General features: G+C 46.5%; 2 protein-coding genes across 2 annotated transcripts in view; one reads left to right on the forward strand and one right to left on the reverse strand.

Annotated features, from left to right (window-relative positions):
- Positions 1–4463: 4463 nt before the first annotated feature.
- Positions 4464–6045, reverse strand: LOC142830980 (putative protein BRICK1). The gene is made up of 3 exons (XM_075939618.1): positions 5798–6045; positions 5355–5437; positions 4464–5134 (listed from the first exon to the last, which is right to left on the reverse strand). The coding sequence occupies exons 1-3, from the start codon at positions 5913–5915 to the stop codon at positions 5108–5110; spliced, it is 228 nt and encodes a 75-aa protein (XP_075795733.1). The 5' UTR covers positions 5916–6045; the 3' UTR covers positions 4464–5107.
- Positions 6046–6162: 117 nt separating this feature from the next.
- Positions 6163–21627, forward strand: part of RHOA (ras homolog family member A) — a 47906-nt gene continuing 32441 nt past the window's right edge. The window contains exon 1 of the mRNA XM_075939615.1: positions 6163–6320. The gene's annotated coding sequence lies outside the window, so the exon portion shown is untranslated. The remainder of the gene's footprint in view (positions 6321–21627) is intronic.

Here is a 21627-nt window from a genome sequence, read left to right on the forward strand (position 1 = left end):
TGAGAGTAAAATTGTTAGTGGAGACAAATTATATACACCCAAGCAAAGTTCCTGGTGCAGGCTTGTAGCAGAGATGCTGTTTTATACGCGTCTGGAATAGATCCTGTGTTAGGATTGGTCATCTGTTCTTTCGGGCTGTTAATAACAAGGATGCTTCTGAAGCGATGAGCTGGAATGAAGACGAAGGTGAAGGAAGCCCCAGGGCCCTCCTTATACCCATGCTCATGTGGATGGAATTCCATTGCTCTCCTTGTGTGAAAGTACTTCCCAAAATGGAGTTTGTCACAAGCAAGTCAGCTGTCCACCCAGGCCTCAGTCCTTAGCAGCCATGGGCTACATGCTGGTCTGAATGTTCACAGCGAAGTTCCTCAGATGTGGATTGGCGCCATGTCAGGGCCACTGTCCGTCAAGAACTTCAATGCACTTGCCCAGCCCCCTTTGCACAATAGGGCTCTGTCTACACTCACGGCTTCTTGCGTGAGTAATATGCAAAGGAGGCTAAGCGTGGAATATCGCTGAGCCTCATTTGCATACCTAATGAGCCACCATTTTTTTCAGAAGAGGCTCTTGCACAAGGAGCGTCTACCCTGCCCCTCCTTGCGCAAGAAAACCCCTCTTGCGCAATGCCGTGCTTCCTCTCAAGTAATAAGTGTAACGGCGTTGCACAAGAGGGGTTTTCTTGCGCAAGAAGGGGCAGGGTAGACGTTCCTTGCGCAAGAGCCTCTTCTGAAAAAAATGGTGGCTCATTAGGTATGCAAATGAGGCTCAGCGATATTCCACGCTTAGCCTCATTTGTATATTACTCGCGCAAGAAGCCGCGAGTATAGACATAGCCTAGGTGGGCAAAGCCTGTCGCTATCTCTCAGAAGCAAATACTTGGAATACCAATACATAGCCATAGCACCCCGAGCAGCTGAGATGCAGTGCCCCTTAGCCTTATCAGTCTCTGCCCTCTCACATTTCTCCCCCACAAGACCCTGCCCCCATTGTTAGCCAGCCATGGCCCCCTGCAGGGATATGTAAGTGGTCAGAGTACCTGGAAAAACAGGCACCCTGTCCCACCCACCCAGCACTCAGGGGGAGTGGGACTGGAGTGCTCCTGCTGAAAGCATGTGCAGGGCAGGACTGCTTGTTCCGCTCTGCCCGGCATGTATCGGGGAGCAGGGCCGGGACACGAGTGCATGTCCTGCTCCGCCCTGCCTGGTGCTCCTACCGGGGAGTGAGGTCGGCCCGCGTGCTCACCCCCCTCCCTGGTACGTGTTGGGCAAAGCGCATCAGGACAAGCACCCATGCCGCAACCCCACCCCCCCGTGGGAGCACCTGGCGGGGCAATAAGACAAGCGCCCCTAGGCCCTCTCCCGAGGGCAACGCACTAGGAGGCTGCTTGCTGCAGCCCAGGTGCAGATGTGAACACAGGCAGGGAGTGGGTCAAGGATCAGATGCAAGTTGGTTCCTGTGGATGCGGCTCCATGTGTTTATATCCATGCTGGGTTCTTAACATCGGACCACCCCGGAAACCCCCTCCTGGATGGGATGCTGAAAGCTGCTGTTGCCAGAGCCCATGTTAGGGCTGGGGTGAGTGGTGACAGCTGTACAGACAGGCATGTGTCTCTCGCACGGGGTTTTCCTGTAATGCTTTCACCTTCCGAACAAAGGAGGCTTGCAGAAGCAGTGTAGTAGGGGGTAACTTACTTGACAGCCCCTTGTATCCCTCTCTGAAGAGAAAGCAAGCCTTTCAGGCATAACAGTGCAGGGAGAGAGCTGGCAGCCTGGGATGACCCCAGTCAGAGGAGAAACAGCTGAGGAGTTTCGAAGCCCAGGAGCAGGTCACTCGGCTGGGGCACCATGGGTAAATACAGGGCCAGGCGCCCTCAATTGTGACCGCAGAGTCAGAGTTCAAAGCGAAAAGGGATCAGATGATCTAGTCCAATGGCCCTCAGTCTTCCTGGGCTATCACCCCCCTCTCAGGGGTCTGACTTGTCTGGTGTGCCCATACACTTTACCTCACTTAACTGCTTGCTTACAAAATGAGGCGTAAACATACAAAAAGAGCGGCGCAGCCCACAATTACTGAAAACTGGGACTCCCTTCTCCCTGTATGATACAGAAAAGCTGAAATGTAAAGATTGTCCCCACATTTCAGTGTCTATTATACAGAAGTATAAACATGTCATTGTAGGACATTAGTTCGTACAGACTTGGCTAATTGTACAGATTTTCAGAGCCTGTTAGAAAATGAGGTACATCTCTAGGCGAGTTCCTGCACCCCTGGAAGACTGCTGCATGCTCTCAGGGGTATGTGTACCCCTGCTTGAGAACCACTGCTCTAGTCTGACCTACTGTATAGCACTGGCCACCAGCCCCTAGCACCTGCCCACTAAATCCAACTACCAGAATTAGGCTGCAGCACATAGGGAACCAGACTATTACCTGCCACAGACAGCACAGAAAGGACTAGATGCTCAAGGCTGTTGCAATGACAGGGAAATCATTAAGTGAGAGACACCCATTTAATCCTGGCAAGTGACCATAACCCCACATTGCAGAGAGAAGCACAAAGAATCCCCCAGATCCCCACCAATCTGACCCAGGGGAAAAATTCCTTCCTAACCCCATGCATGGTCATCACTTTGGATCCCGAACAAGAACCACCCAGCCAAGCACCCTCGGAGACAGAATGCCCAGAGCCACCTCAGAGCCCTGGCCCATTCTGCTCAATGCCCTATCTCCAGCCATGGCCATCCCAGATGGATCAGCAGACTGACCCCATAAGTGGGCTGAAACTCTGAAGCATAAAGCCATAGACTACAATGTAAATGTTGATCAACACAGTTAAATGATATAATTTTAAATGGTTAAACAGTCAACTGGTTAACCACTGGTGGGGGCAGGGCAGCCGGGGTGGGTATCTTACTGGGGCCACATCAGCCAGCTGTTTAGATCCCGCTATGGCCATGGGCAGTTGGAGCTGATCTGTCCCCACTGTGGCTGGAATCCTGCTGGCTGGGCCACCATGGGCGGGAGGAGAGGAGGGGGCTGCTCCCTCAGGCTGGGCCCTCCAGTTACCCGGATACCCAGTAAGCATGCCGGTAAGGCATATGCTTACTGGGTAACGGGTTAACCATTTACAATTTTAGCATCCCTCCTGTACATAGAAGACAATAACTGGAAGGGCCACGCCAGGGCTGCTAGGCACGGCCTCCTACCATCATAGGCACGGATGCCATGGGTACTGCATGGGAAAACAAGTAGCAGGCGTTCAGCACCCACCGCCAGCCAAGATCCTCAGCTCCCCCAGCATCCCCCACCCATCCGCAGCCCCACTGATCAACTCGACTCCCCCCCACCGGTGCCTGCTGCACAAGAGTTGTTCCAAGCACCCCCTAGGGTAGAGAGGAAGTGATCACATGCCACCCAGTTATCCAATCACACTCAGCAATTTCGCCAGCTCATTCTTACAACTAACTTCTTTGGCTTCACAGGCTCTAGGGGGAGGCTGTTGCAGAACCTCATCATCCTGGTGATTAGAAAACTCCTAATTTCCAGCCTGAATGTGTTCACCACTAGCATCTCTTCTCTGCACCTGTGCCAGTTGGGAGTTTATCTGTCTTGAGCAAGGAGCATGTCTTGACCAGAACTGTACACAGGATTCCAAATGACATCTTACGCCATGACAGGGTCAGACCAGATGGCTACTGGGGATGTAAAAACTACTTCTTATGTTTAACAAGTTAAAGGAGAAGAGGCTGCTCCAGCTCAGCTCAAGTGTCCCCCCATTGGGCTGGAACAGCACCCCCCGCTGTAGATAGGGGCTACTCAAGACCACCCAGATCAGACCCTGTCCCCAGTGGTCCCCCCCCAGTGCAGGAGCAGCCCCTTGCCTGTGGCAGGCACAGAGCTGCTCCAGCCCCCACCAGTTACCGAGTGAGGCTTACCAGTTAATCCATTAACTATCAAATCCCTAATGGCTACAGGAAAATGGCCTGAGTTCTGTGCCCACTCCACACCTAAAAGCCCTGCCCCTGCCTAGGGAGACAGGACTCAACCAAGCTCAGGGGAGAACAAAGGCAAAAAGCAAGGACAGGCATGAGGTGTCAAAAGGCCAAAAACCAGGGAATTGTAAATGGACTCCAAGCAGAGAGCCCTGAATAGCAGACAACTCAGAGGAACTCTGCCCCCAGATCTGTGAACGTAGAGAGGAACAGAAGCAGACCTTGCAGACAAAGAGAACCCTTTGGCCAGATTTATTTTTGGGGGTGGGGGGTTAGCCACAGACAACTAGGATCCCTGATCATTTTGGGGGAGGTACAAGGAAGGAAGACAAGAATAGCAAAAAGCAGCTGCACCTCTTATAGTAATAGCACCAGACTCTTCTAGCCCATCTGCCCTCCATGGCCACGCTCCTGCTCCCGCCCCCTGGAAATCCAGATGTGCACTCCAGCTAGAGATCAGCCCAGACCCCGTCAGCAGAGACAGTTTATTGTGGTAACACAACCGGGAGACACCCCCCCATGTGACACTACACAATACAAAAGACATAGAAAACTCTGAAACCCACCCTGCCCAGAGAGCTGATCTTGGCACATTACCTATCTCCCTGCCCCATCCAGACACTGCACATCTACTGCTCTGCTCCCGGGCTGGAAGGAGGGAGGCGCTTGATGTTTTTGCTTAAGAGACACAAGTTGCAGCGCTTGCTAAAGGAACCGAAACCATCGGCGGGGTGGCTCCCAAACATCAGGCCTTCAGCCGGTCAGCTCCAAGAGAGGTTTTCTTCCCGGAAAGAGACCTGTGGCCAGCGAGATGCTGCAGTTACAAAGTGCAGGAGGAGTTCTACATGCATAGCGGGGAATGAGAGAGAGGTGAAGGGGCTGAGGAGTTAACTGGTGCACGACTCTGGCTAAAATTACTGCATTCAACGTGCTCGTTGGCATGTTATCAACTCTCTCTGGAGTCGCCCTGGAGCCACGCGCCCAAGGCAGGACAACCGGGGCAGAAACAAGCCAAAGTCCCGCCAATGGCAGGAAGTAAGAAATCAGATCCCGACAGTCGGCTGCGGCGCAGCAGCCCGGTCTTCTCCGGGTCGGCTCCCCACCGGCGTCTGCAGCTAGGTCAGCGTTTCGCCCTTCGTCACCTGCAAAGGAGAGCACAGCCTGCTCAGCGAGGGGCCGGGGAAGGGAACGAGGAGCCCGCAGGCCAGGCTCCTCCCGGGCCGGCGTCCCCCTTCCCGGGCTCCCGGTCCCCCCCCAGCCCTGCAGGGAGCCCCGGGCGGAGGCAGGAGCCGGCGCGGCTGGGGACACGGCCCAGGCACAGCGAGGGCGCCGGGCGCAGCAGGGTCCCGGCCCCGCCCTCACCCGGGCCTCGATGTACTCGATGCGTCGCTCCAGCGCCGTCAGCTTCTCGTTGAGGGTGGCGAGGCGGGAGCGGCAGGACATGTCTGCGGGAGAAGGGGCCGTTAGAGCGGGGGCGGGGCCAAGGGGGGCGGGGCAGGGCCGCGAGGAGGGCCAGGGTGGGAGGAGCCGGGCCAGGAGGGCCGGGGTGGGAGGGGCGGGGCCGTGGGGGCGGGGCCAGAAGTGCTGGGGGCGGGGCAGGGCCGCGAGGAGGGCCGGTGTGGGAGGGCCGGGGCCGTGGGGGCGGGGCCGGAAGGGCCGCGGGAGGGGCCGGGCCGGGCGCGGGGCCAGGAGGGGCCGCGGGGGGCGCGGCCGGAGGGGCTGGGCCGCGGGGGCGGGGCCAGGAGGGCCGGGGAGGGCGCGGGGGCGGGGCCGGAGCAGGCGGAGGGGCGGGGCGGGGCACGCACCGAAGGAGTTGAGGAAGTCCGCGATCTTCTTGATGGAGCTGGTGATCACCTCGATGTACTCGCGGTTGGCCCAGTCCTGGTGGATCTCGCGCTGCACCGGGTCCTCCTGCAGCGACATGGCGGCCGCCCCGCACTGCGCCTGCGCGGGAGAACGGCCCCGCCCCTCGCCGACCCGAAGCACAAGGCAACAGCAACGCGCGCGCGCAGCGCCCCCGCTCTCCCGTTGCTATGAGACACCCCCCCGCCCAGTACTGAGTCCTGTCCCGCCTCGCCCCAAGTGCGCAGGCGCAAGAACTCCAGCAAACTCGGGAGGCATAAAACGTAAATAGCTCCCGGGCTTTTATAGCTCTGTTTCCCAGCAGCCTTTGCGTCAACGGCGATGATTGGCTCCCTTGGCGGCCGCGCGCGCCTACGCGCTGTTTCGTGAGCGCGCACGCCTTGCCGCGCCTGTTGCCGTTTGCTGCTGCTGCTGCAGCTCGGGGGCCCTGGAGTAGGAAGTGGCGTCAGCGAGCCGGGCCTGCAGGTACCGCGCTGCGCGGCAGGGCCCGGGGGAGCGGAGCGGGGCGGGGCGGGGCGGCGGGCCCCCCTCAGACCGTGTCCCTGCGGGCCGGGCGAGGGCAGAGCCCGCCAAGGCCGCAGCCCCAGCTCGGGTTCCTGGGCCGGCCCAGGCCGCGGGGGCTGGGGGCTGAGTCTGCGCGGGAGCCAGGCCTGGGCGCGACGGGGCTGGGGCTGCCGGCAGGGGCTGGGCTCGACGCCCTGCGAGAGAGAGACGGGCACACTGAGCTGGAGCTGCCCCGGGAGTGACACACACACACACACACACACACACACACACACACACACAGACACACACACACACACGGTGAGCTGGAGCTGCCCCGTGAGTGACACACACACACACACAGACACACACACACACACGGTGAGCTGGAGCTGCCCCGTGAGTGACACACACACACACACACACACAGACACACACACACGGTGAGCTGGAGCTGCCCCGTGAGTGACACACACACACACACAGACACACACACACACACGGTGAGCTGGAGCTGCCCCGTGAGTGACACGCGCGCACACACTCTCTCTCTCTCACACACTGTGAGCTGGAGCTGCCCTGTGAGTGACACATGTGTGCGCACTCTTACACATGTGAATGCACGGTTAGTGCTGCACTATGAGTTCACTGTGAGATCTGCTATGTCAGTTGGTGTGGGAAGTTGCTGTTTCTTGTGTGGAAACTGTGTTCATTACCTCTCCTACACTTACTATGCTTTGGAACATCAGCATTTGCCACACAGATAATTTTATTTCGTGACATAAGTCCTAGGCTTTTGTAGTAACTCTAGCTAAGCTCACAAAGGCTTTTTTGAGCTTATGGGGGTAGCCGAGTTAGTCTGTTACAGAAAAAAAAAAAAAACAATGGTCTGGTAGCACTTTGTAGACTAAAGAAACATGTAGTTGAGATCATGAGCTTTCGTGGGCATGGCCCACTTCTTCAGATGACCAGAGATATGAGTTGGGGATATCAGAGTACTGTTTTAAATAAAAATTGAATGTTAAAGCTGCGGGGAAGCACTTCAGCTGCAAGTAGCATAATATCCTGACATTAAATATAGCTGAAAATCGGTTGCTGCTCAATATTCTTTGATTATCAACATTTCTTTCAGAATGAGATGAAAATAAGTGAGAAACTCGAGAGAAACTCAAGACTTTAGTACAGTGCCTAAGCAGTGAGTTGTCATGGAAGATATTTAAATTATTGCTCAAAGTAAACAGTGATTATAAAGGATGAAATTAATCAATATTTGGTGTGTTTAAAATGTCTTTTTTTAACTGTGTTCCCAGCTATTGTTTTTCTTCTAGAATTTTTCTTCCCTGATACTTTTTGTGGGGGTATGTAGATAGGTCAGGAGCAGTGGGGGTCACTTTAGACCCGTTAAGCCTCAATTCTTCATACTGGAAGTTATAAAGGCTTCAGGAAGAACTAGATTAGTCACAGAAATCTAGGTATGGGATGAAAGACTTATGGTTTTCTAATACAGAGCAGGTAAAACATATCTCATGTTTAGGTAAAAATATAGGTTTTTAAAAGATGAATTTGTGTCATCTTACTTTTTGACTCTCAGAAAAACAGACTTGGAAGTTTATAGTGCTTAGGATGGGTAATAACTTAATATCCAAGATTGACAAAAATCTTTCCCCCTCATCAATTGCTCTAGCTGCCCCTGTCTTTCTCAACCTTTGTATCTTCAGTGCCCCTCTCCTATTTGTTTTCTTAACACATTTATATGCCTCCCAGTCCTACCAATTTTTCCTAGATATAATGTTTAGGACCTTCAGGGGGTAGCCGAGAGAGTCTGTACAGGATAAACTTAAAAAACAACAAATGGTCTGGTAGCACTTTATAGTTTTATTTGTTGTTTTTTAAGTTTATCCTGTACAGACTAACAAAACACGAAGATGGTATTATGAGCTTTCCTGGGCACAACTCACTTCTTCAGGCTCATGATACCATCTACATGTTTCGTTAGTCTATAAAGTGCTACCAGACTATTTGTTGTTTTTTAAATTTATAATTTTTAGGATCTGCCTAAGTCCTGACTTGCTCATTTTGACTACAGCAATGCCTTTCTCTCTACGGAGGCTGCAACAAGAGCTAAACCAATTGTAGCAAGCCAGACATTCCTTGAAATAGCTGCCTTCTGCATGAAGTCCATGTCTCACTTCTACAGATGCAAAAGCATCTTTGTGAGGAGTCAAAGTTCAGCATCTATCAAACCTGTGGACTGTCTTTATCACTGCACAAGCTAGAAGTCTGCACACACTGACAGGCAGACTTAAAGCAGCTAGAGATATTCCTTACACGCTATCAGTGCCAAATCCTGAGTATAGAGTGGCTTGAGACACACAAGGGGGTGCAGTAATATCTTTTATAGGACCGAGTCACCAATGGAAATTAGCCCCATAGAAGATATTACCTCACCCACATGTCTCTCGAATATCCTGGGACCAGCACAGCTACAGCAGCACTTTGTATGAAAAGTGGTTTGATTGTCTCAAAATGTCATGATCTTGGCCTTCCTTCAGTCACTCGTGTTCAAAAGTGACATTGCATGCTTTTTGGCTTTCTTGCCGGAAGGGACAAAAATACCTTTGCACGCTGTGCTCTCAAATTCTCCATTGACTTTGCCTACTGCGCTGACCACAGTAAGTCCCTCTTGAAATCTTTGAAGCTTTCCTTTACTTTCTATGGTAAACTTAAGCATTTTGTTCTCTGGAAAGCTTCAGAACAGCCTGGATGCTCCTGTATTTCCCTATCCACTTGGCCTGAAACATGATTTTCTGTTACTTTGGGGCTTGTCCGAAGTTTTGTTTTTTCTTTACCTCTAGTTAATTATCAGATTATTTGAGGTTGCTAATATATTTGTAAAGTTTCAGATGGTTAGCATGTTAGTGTGTAACTAAAAAGACCTTAAACAATGAATAGTCCTACAGCACTTGAGAAACTATAAAAATGAAGATATTATGAACTTTCGTGGGTACAGCCCACTTCTTCAGATGAAGGGGGTTGTACCCATGAAACCTCATTATCGTATATGTACAGATTAGCGTGGGTCACTTTTAAAACTTTACATATGCTTCAGACATCTGTAGTTAGCTCCAGTGCAGTGTGTCTACACTGATCTCAGTGTATGCTTGCAACACATACATGCCTTTCCAAACCAGCCAGCTTTCTGAAAATAGCTGCGAAGGCACAAGCTTTTAAGAATGTTTCTCTCTCCCAACACACACTTTAGGTAAAGTTGCTATACTAAAATAAAAGTCCATTGCCGCTTTCTTTCCTAAGAGAAGCCTTTCAAGTCCCCTCATGCCAGGTGAAGCCAATTTGTCTGCAGCCCCTTATAAGAAAGGGGAGGTGTTTAGGAATAATTTGTCTTGACTTGTCCACAGCAATTGTTCCACCAGAGGTTGATTTAGTGGTCGAGTGAAGACCCGCTAAATTTACTGTTAAACACTCTTCTGTTGAGGCTTCTGCACCAGAATGAGATGAATAAGACGAGTCAATGGCTTCTGTTGATTCTGCATGGTTGAGACCATGCAGTAAATTGATTTAAGCTACAATGATTTGAGTTACGCCACTAACGTGGCTTAAATCGACCTGCCCTTATGTCAGCCTGCCATACCTTCTCTCTCCTCTTCCAAGTCCCTCATTACTATACACTTTTGCAAAAGATTTTTTTAATCTTCAGCTCATTTACATTAGTATTAATAGAGTAGAGGTATGAAAATCTTTACCAAAAGGGTGAAAAAAAATCTCAGAACCAATTGGAAGTTCTCTTCCTAGTCACTCTGTTTTCCATTCACATTTCCATGCCATTGTGCTGTTTCCAAACCCCCTTTTTGCATTTGTACAATTTTTAATGTAGGGCTTGGATTACACACAATTTTTGTAACCGTGTAATTATTTCAAGTAGGGGGTGTTGTTAATAGTTATACTGGTGGTAATGCTAGAGTGGGTGCAGTTGTATTAATATAAAGGTATCCAATACCAGTACAGGGTATTACCCTTTCCATGTGGAAATAACTGTCGGTATAAAACACTACTTAAATGATGTACTGTATCCACTTTTGGTGGTGTGGGGCATGGAATGGCTCGCACAGCTTTAACTATATACTAATATAGACAATAGTACAAGATTGAGAGCTCTTGCTTTCATGCCTCTCTCTATGCTCCAACCACACTGCTGGTGTAGTACCAAAACCAACCAACATCATTGCCAGCAGTTTTGATAGAATTTGGAAATGAACAGGCAGCTGTTGCATAGTAGGGAGGTAAAAGAGTAGTCGAGTTGACTACTCCCATTTCCCCTCTCCCCTTGCTGCCTCTATCAGAGCCAGCAAGCCAGGGAAGCAAGGGCCAGTGCTGGGGGGAACCGGCTTTTGTCTCTGTGGTGCAGAATGGGGAACGGGAGGCAGAGGCACAGCGGCGCTGTGGCTGTGCCTTTTAAATATAGTAAGAGCACTCGGCTCCTTTTACATTTAAAAGGCAGAGCCGCAGTGGTCCGGACCCAGCGTGAGCTTCTTAACATCCTTATTGCATACACTTGAGCACTTAATTAACTGCTGTGATAGGTGCCCCAACAAACCTCAAAACAGCAGCAGCATTCTGGAAAAGGGCAAATCTAGTGCCCATTTATAAAAGGGGAAATAAGAACAACTCAGGAAACTATAGACCAGTCAGTTTAACTTCTGTGCCAGGAAAGATAATGGATCAAGTAATTAAGGAATTTGTCTGCAAACATCTTGAAGATAATAAGGTGATAGGGAACAGCCAGCATGGATTTGTAAAGAACAATTCATGTCAAACCAATCTGATAGATTTATTTGATAGGATAACGAGTCTTGTGGATAAGGGAGAAGCAGTGGATGTGGTATACCTAGACTTTAGTAAGGCATTTGATAGTCTCGTATGATCTTCTTATCAATAAACTAGGCAAATACAACATAGATGAGGCTACTATAAGGTTGGTGCATAACTGGCTGGATAACTGTTCTCAGAGAGTAGTTATTAACAATTCACAATCCTGCTGGAAGGGCATAACAAGTGGGGTGCCACAGGGGTCTGTTTTGGGGTCTGTTCTGTTCAATATCTTCATCAACAATTTAGATATTAGCATATGCTTATTAAGTTTGCAGATGATACCAAGCTGGGAGGGGTTGCATCCTCTTTGGAGGATAGGGTCATAATTCAAAATGATCTGGAGAAATGGTCTGAGGGAAATAGGATGAAGTTTAAAAAAGAGAAATGCAAAGTGCTCCACTTCGGAAGGAACAATCAGTCTCTCACATACAGTATGGGAAGCGACTGTCTAGGAAGGAGTACTGCAGAAAAGGATCTAGGGGTCACAGTGGACCACAAGCTAAATGAGTCAACATTGTGATGCTGTTGCAAAAAAAGCAAACATGATTCTGGGTTTCATTAACAGTAGTGTTGTGAGCAAGACATGAGAAGTCATTCTTCTGCTGTACTTTGCTGATTAGGCTTCAATTGGAGTATTGTGTCCAGTTCTTGTCCATTTCAAGAAAGATGTGGAGAAGATCCATAGAAGGTGCAGCAAGAATGATGAAAGATCTAGAGAACATGAGCTATGAGGGAAGACTGAAAAAATTGGTCTTGTTTAGTTTGTAAAGGAGAAGCCTGAAAGGGAACATAATAGTGGTTTTCAGGTATCTAAAAGGGTGTCATTAGGAGGAGGGAGGAAAAATTCTTCTCCTTAGCCTCTGAGGATAGATCAAGGAGCAGTGGGCTTAAACTACAGCAAGGGAGGTTTAGTTTGGGCATTAGGAAAAACTTCCTAACTGTCAGGGTGGTTACACACTGAAATAAATGGCCTAGGGAGGTTGTGAAATCTCCATCTCTGGAGATACATGTTGTCCCCGACTTACGAACCCGTTGACTTACAACCGTTCATATTTACGATCAACCTCCCATTAAGCCGGTCCCCAAGTTACAAACATGATCTGCGCTTACGAACAGCATGGTCACATTTAAATGAATGGGGTCTGACTTACGAACAGGTCGAGTTTCGATCAACTGTTTGGAACGTAACTCGTTTGTAAGTCGGGGATGACCTGTATATAAGAGCAGGTTAGATAGACATCTATCAGTGATGGTCTAGACATTACTGGGTCCTGCCATGAGGGCAGGGGACTGGACTTGATCCTCTTCCCATTTTAGTGTTCTATGATTCTGCAATAGAAGACCACTCAGAAGCTTCAGTTATCATAGTCTTTACTGAGTGCATTGCAAATGCTTTTACCTGGAGGTGACAGAGGTCTGGATAAAGGCTCTGAATTTTGGAATGGAGAGGAATACCTGTCTCTGCTGACTGTTGCTAGTAAGCAGTCCCACCTACCATCACTACTATGTGAAGATCCAATAAGATAAATAGCTACAGTCAATTTTAATGGAAACTAGGAATGCTCCTTAAATAATGGTGCTGATAAAACTTTTTGTGGGATTTTCTAATCAAGTGTCTTATCAGTCTTATGTGGCTTGAGTCGCAACCTGTTTACTTAAATCTAGTAATCTGATTGGGAAAGAGGCAGAATAATGACATCATAGGATCTGGGTTCAGTGTAAAGAAGGCAGTCCAAATGTGCATCTTCTAGCAGGTTCATTTTTCACATAGAAAAGAATGGTTGCAAGATGAGACCTTGTAGGGTCCCAATAAGGAGAACTTCATAGATTTTAATATACATAATTAGATAACCAGTTGGAATAAAGTACCAGGAATCAGAGTGGAATCTCCATTACTGACCATTTTAAAATCAAGATTGGTTTTTAAAAAAGAAGTCCTAAAAACTTTTGAGGCAAGGTGTATGCCTGGCATTTAGAGGAGAACCAACCAGAAAATCACTTTTGTCCCTCTGGCCTTTGAATCTGTGAATCCATTTGCTTAATGTTGCCTTCTAGGAACTCTCTGCAGGGAAGGAGCAAACTCATTGAAGGACCATTCAAGATACCCCACCTGAGTTATTTATAAGCTTCAAAAGCTGCCAATTTCAAAGTTTAAACTCCCCCAGCAGCATACAGCATGGTCCAAGGAAGTGTGCAGGGAGTACAAGCAGGGTCCACCTCAAAGAACTCTGGTTAGATAACTTGCATTTTTTTCCAAAACCTCTTATGAGGAGGAAATAAGGCTCCATACCCTAAAATGTATGGGCTTTGAGTTTTTACTAAGGATGTTAAGTAGCGTGTAATTGACTAATCAGTTGATAGGGTAGTGCTGCCTTTTTGAAATGCCACGGCGGTGTTTCAAAGGGGCAGCTCCATATGGAGTCCAGGGTCAGCTAGGATCTTAGGCTCTGTGCAGCGCTGCCACTTTGAAATGCCCCAGTGAGCCTGACACAGAGCTCCTTGCGGCATTTCAAGCGGCAGTGCAGTGGAGAGGCTGGGGGCAGCTGAGGAGTCCCCAGCTGATCCCAGGCTCTGTGCAGCACTACCCCTTTGAAGTACCCCTGCTTCTTCTCTCTTCTCTCCCCCCCCCTTGCTGATAGAGGCAGCAAGGGGGAGGAGGTGACAAGTTGACTATCCTGTCGACTATCTGATAAGCATTTGCTTTTCGGATAGTCAACTAGTCCTTAACATCTCTAGTTTTTACTCATTAGTCAAAATGACTTCCTGAAAGCTCTAGTTTTAATCCCAAAAGGTTATATAAAATGTAAGGGCGATACTGTTTCCACGGAAAGTTTGTTGACATGGACTAGGTTTGGTTTGGGGAGGTTGTTGGAGCCTGAGTGTTTTTGAACTCACAGCTGAGACATTGACAACAAGGGTCTAATGTTTCCAACATAGAACCCTAGAGAACTGCAATTGGGTGTTCAGTATGCACATTTATGCAGAACCATTTTCTCAATTTGCCTTCTTGATCTGATGCTTGCTTTAGGCAAATGGTTCTCTAGTCCTTGTTTAGAATTAGAAATCCTCCACCCACTTCCCTAGGGACTTTACTGCTAGGTATACTTCTGGAAAGAAGGCTAATACCATGGTAATGAGGTTGAAATGTGACCTATGCATATTCATAATATCCTTGCTCCTTATTACTGAGGATGTAAGAGTTTAATGGGTTAACCAATAAGCATTAGCTTATCACTTAACCTTACTGGTTAAACTCCCAGCAGCCTGCGGGGCATTTATCAGTTACATTATTAGTGGGGGGGTTTATGTTTACATCCCCATGTCTTATCCGCTTCAATCGATCTCCTACTTGTATGGGGCTTTGGGGTTTAGCAGAATCATTGAATTGGTTGTGTCTTTATCCTGGGACCAACACAGCTATCACTGTATTGTATATAGGGATCAAAGTAGAAAGCAAGAAGGCAGACTTTTTCTCCTTATTTGAATGCAAATTTAATAAAACCACTTCACTTTACATACATTAGTAAATGAGCACAACTACCCTGTAACTACCTCAGTATTAACTTCACTTAGCTTAGTATGATCTTAGTTCCTATGATATTACATAAGGTGCTCTTAAAAAGTAGCCAGGAAGGAGACACACACAGAGCTAAACAAGAAAAGAGTGAATAGTGTTATCGTATTTTGGTACACACTGACTGGGTGTGTCACTGTGCAAGGCGAGGAAGGTCACAGAACCAGGGGGTTCACAGTTTTAAACAGCTTCTGCTAACATTTGCAGTTCATTTAATCAGCGCTAAGAGCTCTAAGGCCATCATTAAATCTGGTCAGTTGACACTCATCTACTCATGGGCCATTGATAAAGCAACAGTCACTGAGTGAGCCATGGTGCAGACCCCACACTTAGAGGATGGCCGTGAATATTCCTTGTTCAGGCACACCTCCATGTGGGTGCTCAATGTGATGCTGTGGCAAAAAGAGTTAGTGATCCATGGATATATAAACAAGTAGTGAGTGGGAGCAGGGAGCTGCTTTTAGCTCTGAGGCATTGATGAGCTTAATTCTGGAACACTGCATTCTGTTCTGGTGTCACCCTTTGTAAAAGGAATGCTGAAAAATTGGACAAAAAATTTGAGGGCTGAGTGGCTTAAATCTGTTTAATATATCAGAAAGAAGATCAGGAGGTGATTTGATCACTTCCATAGATTAGAAAATACCACGGATTAATGGTAGAAATGTAGCCGTGTTAGTCTGGTGCAGCTGAAACAAAAAACAGGACTGTGTAGCACTTTAAAGACTAACAAGATGGTTTAATAGGTGATGAGCTTTCATGGGCCAGACCCACTTCCTCAGATCAAATAATGGAAGAAAATTGTCACAACCATATATACTAAAGGATACAATTAAAAAAATGAACACATATGAAAGACAAATTTCAGAACAGAAGGGGGGAAGTAAATGTCTGTGAGCTAATGATATTAGAGGTGATAATTGGGGAAGCTGTCTTTGTAATGGGTAAGATAATTAGAGTCTTTATTCAGACTTAGGCGTAAAGTGTCGAATTTAAGCATGAATGACAGTTCAGAGGATTCTCTTTGAAGTGAAGTCTTAAAAGGTCTTTGAAGTAGGATGCAGATAATCAAGTCATTGAGACAGTGTCCTTTCTGGTTGAAATGGCAAGAAACTGTTTTTTCTTTGTGATCCTGTCCGATATCTGTTTTGTGGGCATTGATCCTTTGGCGAAGTGTCTGAGACGTTTGTCCAATGTACATAGCGGACGGACACTTTTGGCACATGATTGCATAAATTATATTTCTGGATGCGCAGGAATATGTGTTCTTGATCTTATAACTCACTTGGTTGGGTCCAATAATGGTATCAGCAGAGTGAATATCTGGACAAAGCTGGCAACGGGGTTTGTTGCAAGGGAAGGTACCAGGATTGGTATTTGTGTGGTATGTCCTGTGGTTGTTGGTAAGAATCATCTTGAGGTTAGGTGGTTGTCTAAAGGAGACTATGGGTCTGTCTCCCAGAGCCTCTTGGAGTTTAGTATCCTGTGCCAGTATAGGCTGTAGTTTATTGATAATGTGTTGAACAGGTTTAAGTTGGGGGCTGTAGGTGATGACAAGTGGTGTTCTATTGTTGGTTTTCTTGGGTCTGTCTTGAAGTAGTTGGTTTCTAGTTATTCGTCTGGCTCTTTCAATTTGCTTTTTTATTTCTCCGGGTGGGTAGTTGAGCTTTATAAACATTTATAAAGCAGTCTCCTCTTTTCTAAACTGAAGAGTCCCAGTCACTTTAACCTCTCCTCATATGGGACCTGTTCAAAACCCCTAATCATTTTAGTTGCCCTTTTCTGAACTCTTTCCAAGGCCAAAATATCTTTTTTGAGGTGAGGAGACCACATCTGTACACCGTATTCAAGATGTGGGCACACCATAGTTTTATACAGGGGCAGTAAGATATTCTGTCTTATTTTCTATACCTTTCTTAATAATTCCTAGTATCCTATTTGCCTGTTTGACCGCCGCTGCACACTGTGTGGAAGTTTTCAGAGAATTATCCACGATAACTCCAAGATCTCTTTCCTGATTTGTCATAGCCAAATTAGCCCCCATCATACTGTACCTATAGTTGGGGTTATTTTTCCCGATGTGCATTACTTCACACTTATCCACATTAAATTTCATTTGCCATTTTGTTGCCCAATCACTCAGTTTGGTGAGATCTTTTTGGAGTCCCTCACAGTCTGCTTCTGTCTTGACTATCCTAAACAGTTTGGTATCATCTGCAAACTTTACCACCTCTCTGCTTACCCCTTTCTCCAGATCATTTATGAATAAGTTGAAAAGGATTGGTCCCAGGACTGACCCTTGGGGGACACCACTAGTTACCCCTCTCCATTCTGAAAATTTACCATTTATTCCTACCCTTTGTTTCCTGTCTTTTAACCAGTTCTCAATCCAAGAAAGGACCTTCCCTCTTATCCCATGGCCATGTAATTTACACATAAGAACGGCTGTACTGGGTCAGACCAAAGGTCCATCTAGCCCAGTATCCTGTCTACCGACAGTGGCCAGCACCAGGTGCCCCAGAGAGGGTGGACCGAAGACAATGATCAAGCGATTTGTCTCCTGCCATCCCTTTCCAGCCTCTGACAAACAGAGGCCAAGGACACCATTTTATCCCCTGGCTAATAGCCTTTTATGGACCTAACCTCCATGAATTTATCCAGCTTCTCTTTAAACTCTATTATAGTCCTAGCCTTCACAGCCTCCTCTGGCAAGGAGTTCCACAGGTTGACAACACGCTGTGTGAAGAAGAACTTCCTTTTATTAGTTTTAAACCTGCTACCCATTAATTTCATTTGGTGTCCTCTAGTTCTTCTATTATGAGAACTAATAAATAACTTTTCTTTATCAGCCCTCTCCGCACCACTCATGATTTTATAGACCTCTATCATATCCCCCCTCAGTCTCATCTTTTCTAAACTGAAAAGTCCCAGTCTCTTTAGCCTTTCCTCATATGGGACCCGTTCCAAACCCCTAATCATTTTAGTTGCCCTTTTCTGAACCCTTTCCAAGGCCAAAATATCTTTTTTGAGGTGAGGAGACCACATCTGTACACAGTATTCAAGATGTGGGCGTACCATAGTTTTATACAGGGGCAGTACGATGTTCTGGGTCTTATTTTCTATCCCTTTCCTAATAATTCCTAGCATCCTATTTGCCTTTTTGACCGCCGCTGCACTCTGTGTGGAAGTTTTCAGAGAAATGTCCACGATAACTCCAAGATCTCTTTCCTGATTTGTCGTAGCCAAATTAGCCCCCATCATACTGTACGTATAGTTGGGGTTATTTTTCCCGATGTGCATTACTTTACACTTATCCACATTAAATTTCATTTGACATTTTGTTGCTCAATCGCATAGTTTGGTGAGATCTTTCTTAAGTTCTTCGCAGTCTGCTTTGGTCTTAACTATCTTGAGCAGTTTGGTATCATCTGCAAATTTTGCTACCTCATTGTTTACCTCTTTCTCTAGATCATTTATAACTAAGTTGAATAGGATGGGTCCCAGGACGGACCCATGGGGGACCCCACTAGTTACCGCTCTCCACTTGGGAAAACTTCCCATTTATTCCTACCCTTTGTTTCCTGTCTTTTAACCAGTTACCAATCCACAAAAGAGTCTTCCCTCTTATCCCATGACAACTTACTTTACTTAAGAGCCTTTGGTGAGGGACCTTGTCAAAGGCTTTCTGAAAATCCAAGTATACTATATTTACTGGATCCTCCTTGTCCGCATGTTTGTTAACCCCTTCAAAGAACTCTAATAGATTAGTAAGACAGGATTTCCCTTTACAGAAACCATGTTGACTTTTGTCCAACAAATTATGCTCTTCTACATGCTTCACAATTTTATTCTTTACTATTGTTTCGACTAATTTGCCCGGTACTGAAGTTAGACTGTAATTGCTAGGATCGCCTCTAGAGCCCTTTTTAAATATTGGTGTCACGTTGGCTACCTTCCAGTCATTAAGTACGGAAGTCGATTTAAAGGATAGGTTACAAACCACAGATAATAGTTTAGCAATTTCCCATTTGAGTTCTTTTAGAACCCTTGGATGAATGCCATCCGGTCCCGGAGATTTGTTAATATTACGTTTTTCTATTTGTTCCAAAACCTCCTCTAATGACACTTCAATCCGGGACAGTTCCTCAGATTCATCACCCACAAAGAACGGTGCAGATTTGGGAATCTCCCCAATGTCCTCAGATGTGAAGACTGAAGCAAAGAAATCATTTAGTTTCTCCGCAATGGCTTTATCGTCGTTGATTGCTCCTTTTATATCTCGATTGTCTAGGGGACCCACAGGTTTTTTAGCAGGCTTCCTGCTTCTAATGTACTTAAAAAACGTTTTATTTCTTTTTGAGTTTTTGGGCTAGCTGTTCCTCAATCTTTTTTTGCTTTTCTTATTACATTTTTACACTTGATTTGACAATGTTTATGTTCCTTTCAATTTATCCCACTAGGATTGGACTTCCACTTCTTGAAAGATGCCTTTTTGTCCCTCACTGCTTCTTTTACATGGTGTTTAAGCCACGGTGACTTTTTTTTAGGTCTCTTGCTATGTTTTTTAATTTTGGGTATACATTTAAGTTGGGCCTCTATGATGGTGTCTTTAAAAAGTTTCCATGCAGCTTGCAGGGATTTGGCTCTAGTAATTGTGCCTTTTAATTTCTGTTTAAATAACCTGCTCATTTTTGTGTAATTCCCCTTTTTGAAATTAAATGCCAGAATGCTGGACTGCTGAGGTGTTCTTCCCACCACAGGAATATTATGGTCACTATTCCCAAGCGGTCCTGTAATGGTTATCTCCTGGACCTGATCCTGCGCTCCACTCAGGACTAAATTGAGAATTGCCTCTCCCCTTGTGGGTTCCTGCACCAGCTACTCTAAGAAGCAGTCATTTAAGCCATTGAGAAATTTTATCTCTGCTTCTCTTCCTGAGGTGACATGTATCCAGTCAATATGGGGATAATTAAAATCTCCCATTATTATAGAGTTATTTATTTTGGTAGCCTCTCTAATCTCCCTCAGCATTTCAATGTCAGTATTGTTGTCCTGGTCAAGTGGTCGGTAATATATCCCTACTGCTAATTTCTTATTATTGGAGCATGGAATTACTATCCATAGTGATTCTATGGAACATGTTGATTCATTTAATATTTTTATTTCATTTGATTCTACATTCTCTCTCTCATACAGTGCCACCCACCTGGCCTGCTCTATCCTTTCGATATATTTTATATCCCAATATGATTATGTCCCACAGATTTTCCTCATTCCACCAGGTTTCAGTGATAGGCCTATTATGTCAATCTCCTCCTTTAATACAAGGTACTCTAGTTCACCCATCTTATTAGTCAGACTTCTAGCATTTGTGTAGAAGCACTTTAAAAATTTGCCACTGCTTATTTGTCTGCCCTTCCCTGATGCACTAGATTCCTTTCTACGCGGTTGTTTGTCTGCTCTGGCCCATGGTCCGAAGGAGCTACCTTGTAAGTGTCTATATAGAAGAGGACTCCATCTCCTAACCAAGTGAAGAGAATCAACAGTTTTGGCTGCTGCTTGATATAAAAGTAGCAGGGATTCAACAAGGATATTAGGTTGTGCACTTCACTGACAAAAGGTGTTTTAAAAAAAAAATCCTCTGAGGACCAATATCAGCTCTTGCTATCTGCGGAATGGTTTCCACAGCTCACCAGTGCTATCTGAATTCGGATTCAACCAGTTAGCCCTCATCCAAGCTGTAGTCTCAGGGATTGCTAAGACTATACTATCCTCATCTGATTTGAAAATGGAAGTCTCTGCAGCCTGTATGAACTCATTACCTTGCCTGAGACACTCCTATTCTCCTTGTCCTCAGTACAAGTGTGAGAGGATCCTTCATTAAATGTGTAACTAAAGTTTGGAACTCACTGCTGCAAGCAGTTTTTTAAAGCCAAGAGTTGAGTGTGATTCAAAGGATTGGATGTGTATACAAGGAAAACATCCAGAATTGCTAACCGACATTTTGGAAGAGAGAGAAACCCTCATTAATCGGGGCTTAAACCCCTACTTAAATGGGTTGGTTGGGGGAAACGTTCAGGCAGGGACAGTCTCAAATTCATTCTGTGGAATTTAACTATCTTCTAAAGCATCAGAGACTGGTTGCTGTAAGATGGGTTTGTTCCAGTCTGGCAGTTTCTGTATTACATATGTGCTGAATGGAGAGACTTACAAAATAGAACTTTGTCCCCTACAAGAGAGAAGAGACACAAATGTTCAACACAATATCCTGTGTGGTTTTTTTTCTTGCTGCCCTGTGGTAATGAGAGCAGGAATATAGAGTGACATGATTAAAATGCTAACAAATAAGTAAACTCGTGCATCCTTCTGCCTGCATGGAGCCCCCTTTCTCCCCTTGGATTTATGTAACTTGAAAGAAAGGTAAGTAAACTCTATTTTGCAACTGTAGCAGCCACCTTCTTCCACAGTCAGAATCACCATCAGGGCTTGAAATTCCAAACTGTCAGCTGCACATATAAACTGCTACATCTTGAGCAACAGGATTTAATTATTTAGCTGCAGCAAGGAAAGGGAAATTTCCCAAAAGAGTGGATGGGAGTCTGGCTTGACCTTGCTGTCCCTCTCCTGCGTCTCTCACGGGAGGGGCTCCTGCCCCAGGGCAGGATTGGCACTGGGTCCAGGGAGTATTTAGGAGGAGTCTGGCTTTCAGCATCTCTTACCCCATGGAGTTTCCCTGACTCCTAGCCTAAGTGATGCTGAAAAGGGGGCTGGGAGAGGAAGTAAATGTGCCGCTGAAGGAATGTGCTGGTTCAGGAAGCTAACAGGGTTAGG

The sequence above is a fragment of the Pelodiscus sinensis genome, chromosome 11, assembly GCF_049634645.1.
Source record: "Pelodiscus sinensis isolate JC-2024 chromosome 11, ASM4963464v1, whole genome shotgun sequence".
Taxonomy (NCBI): Eukaryota; Metazoa; Chordata; order Testudines; family Trionychidae; genus Pelodiscus; species Pelodiscus sinensis.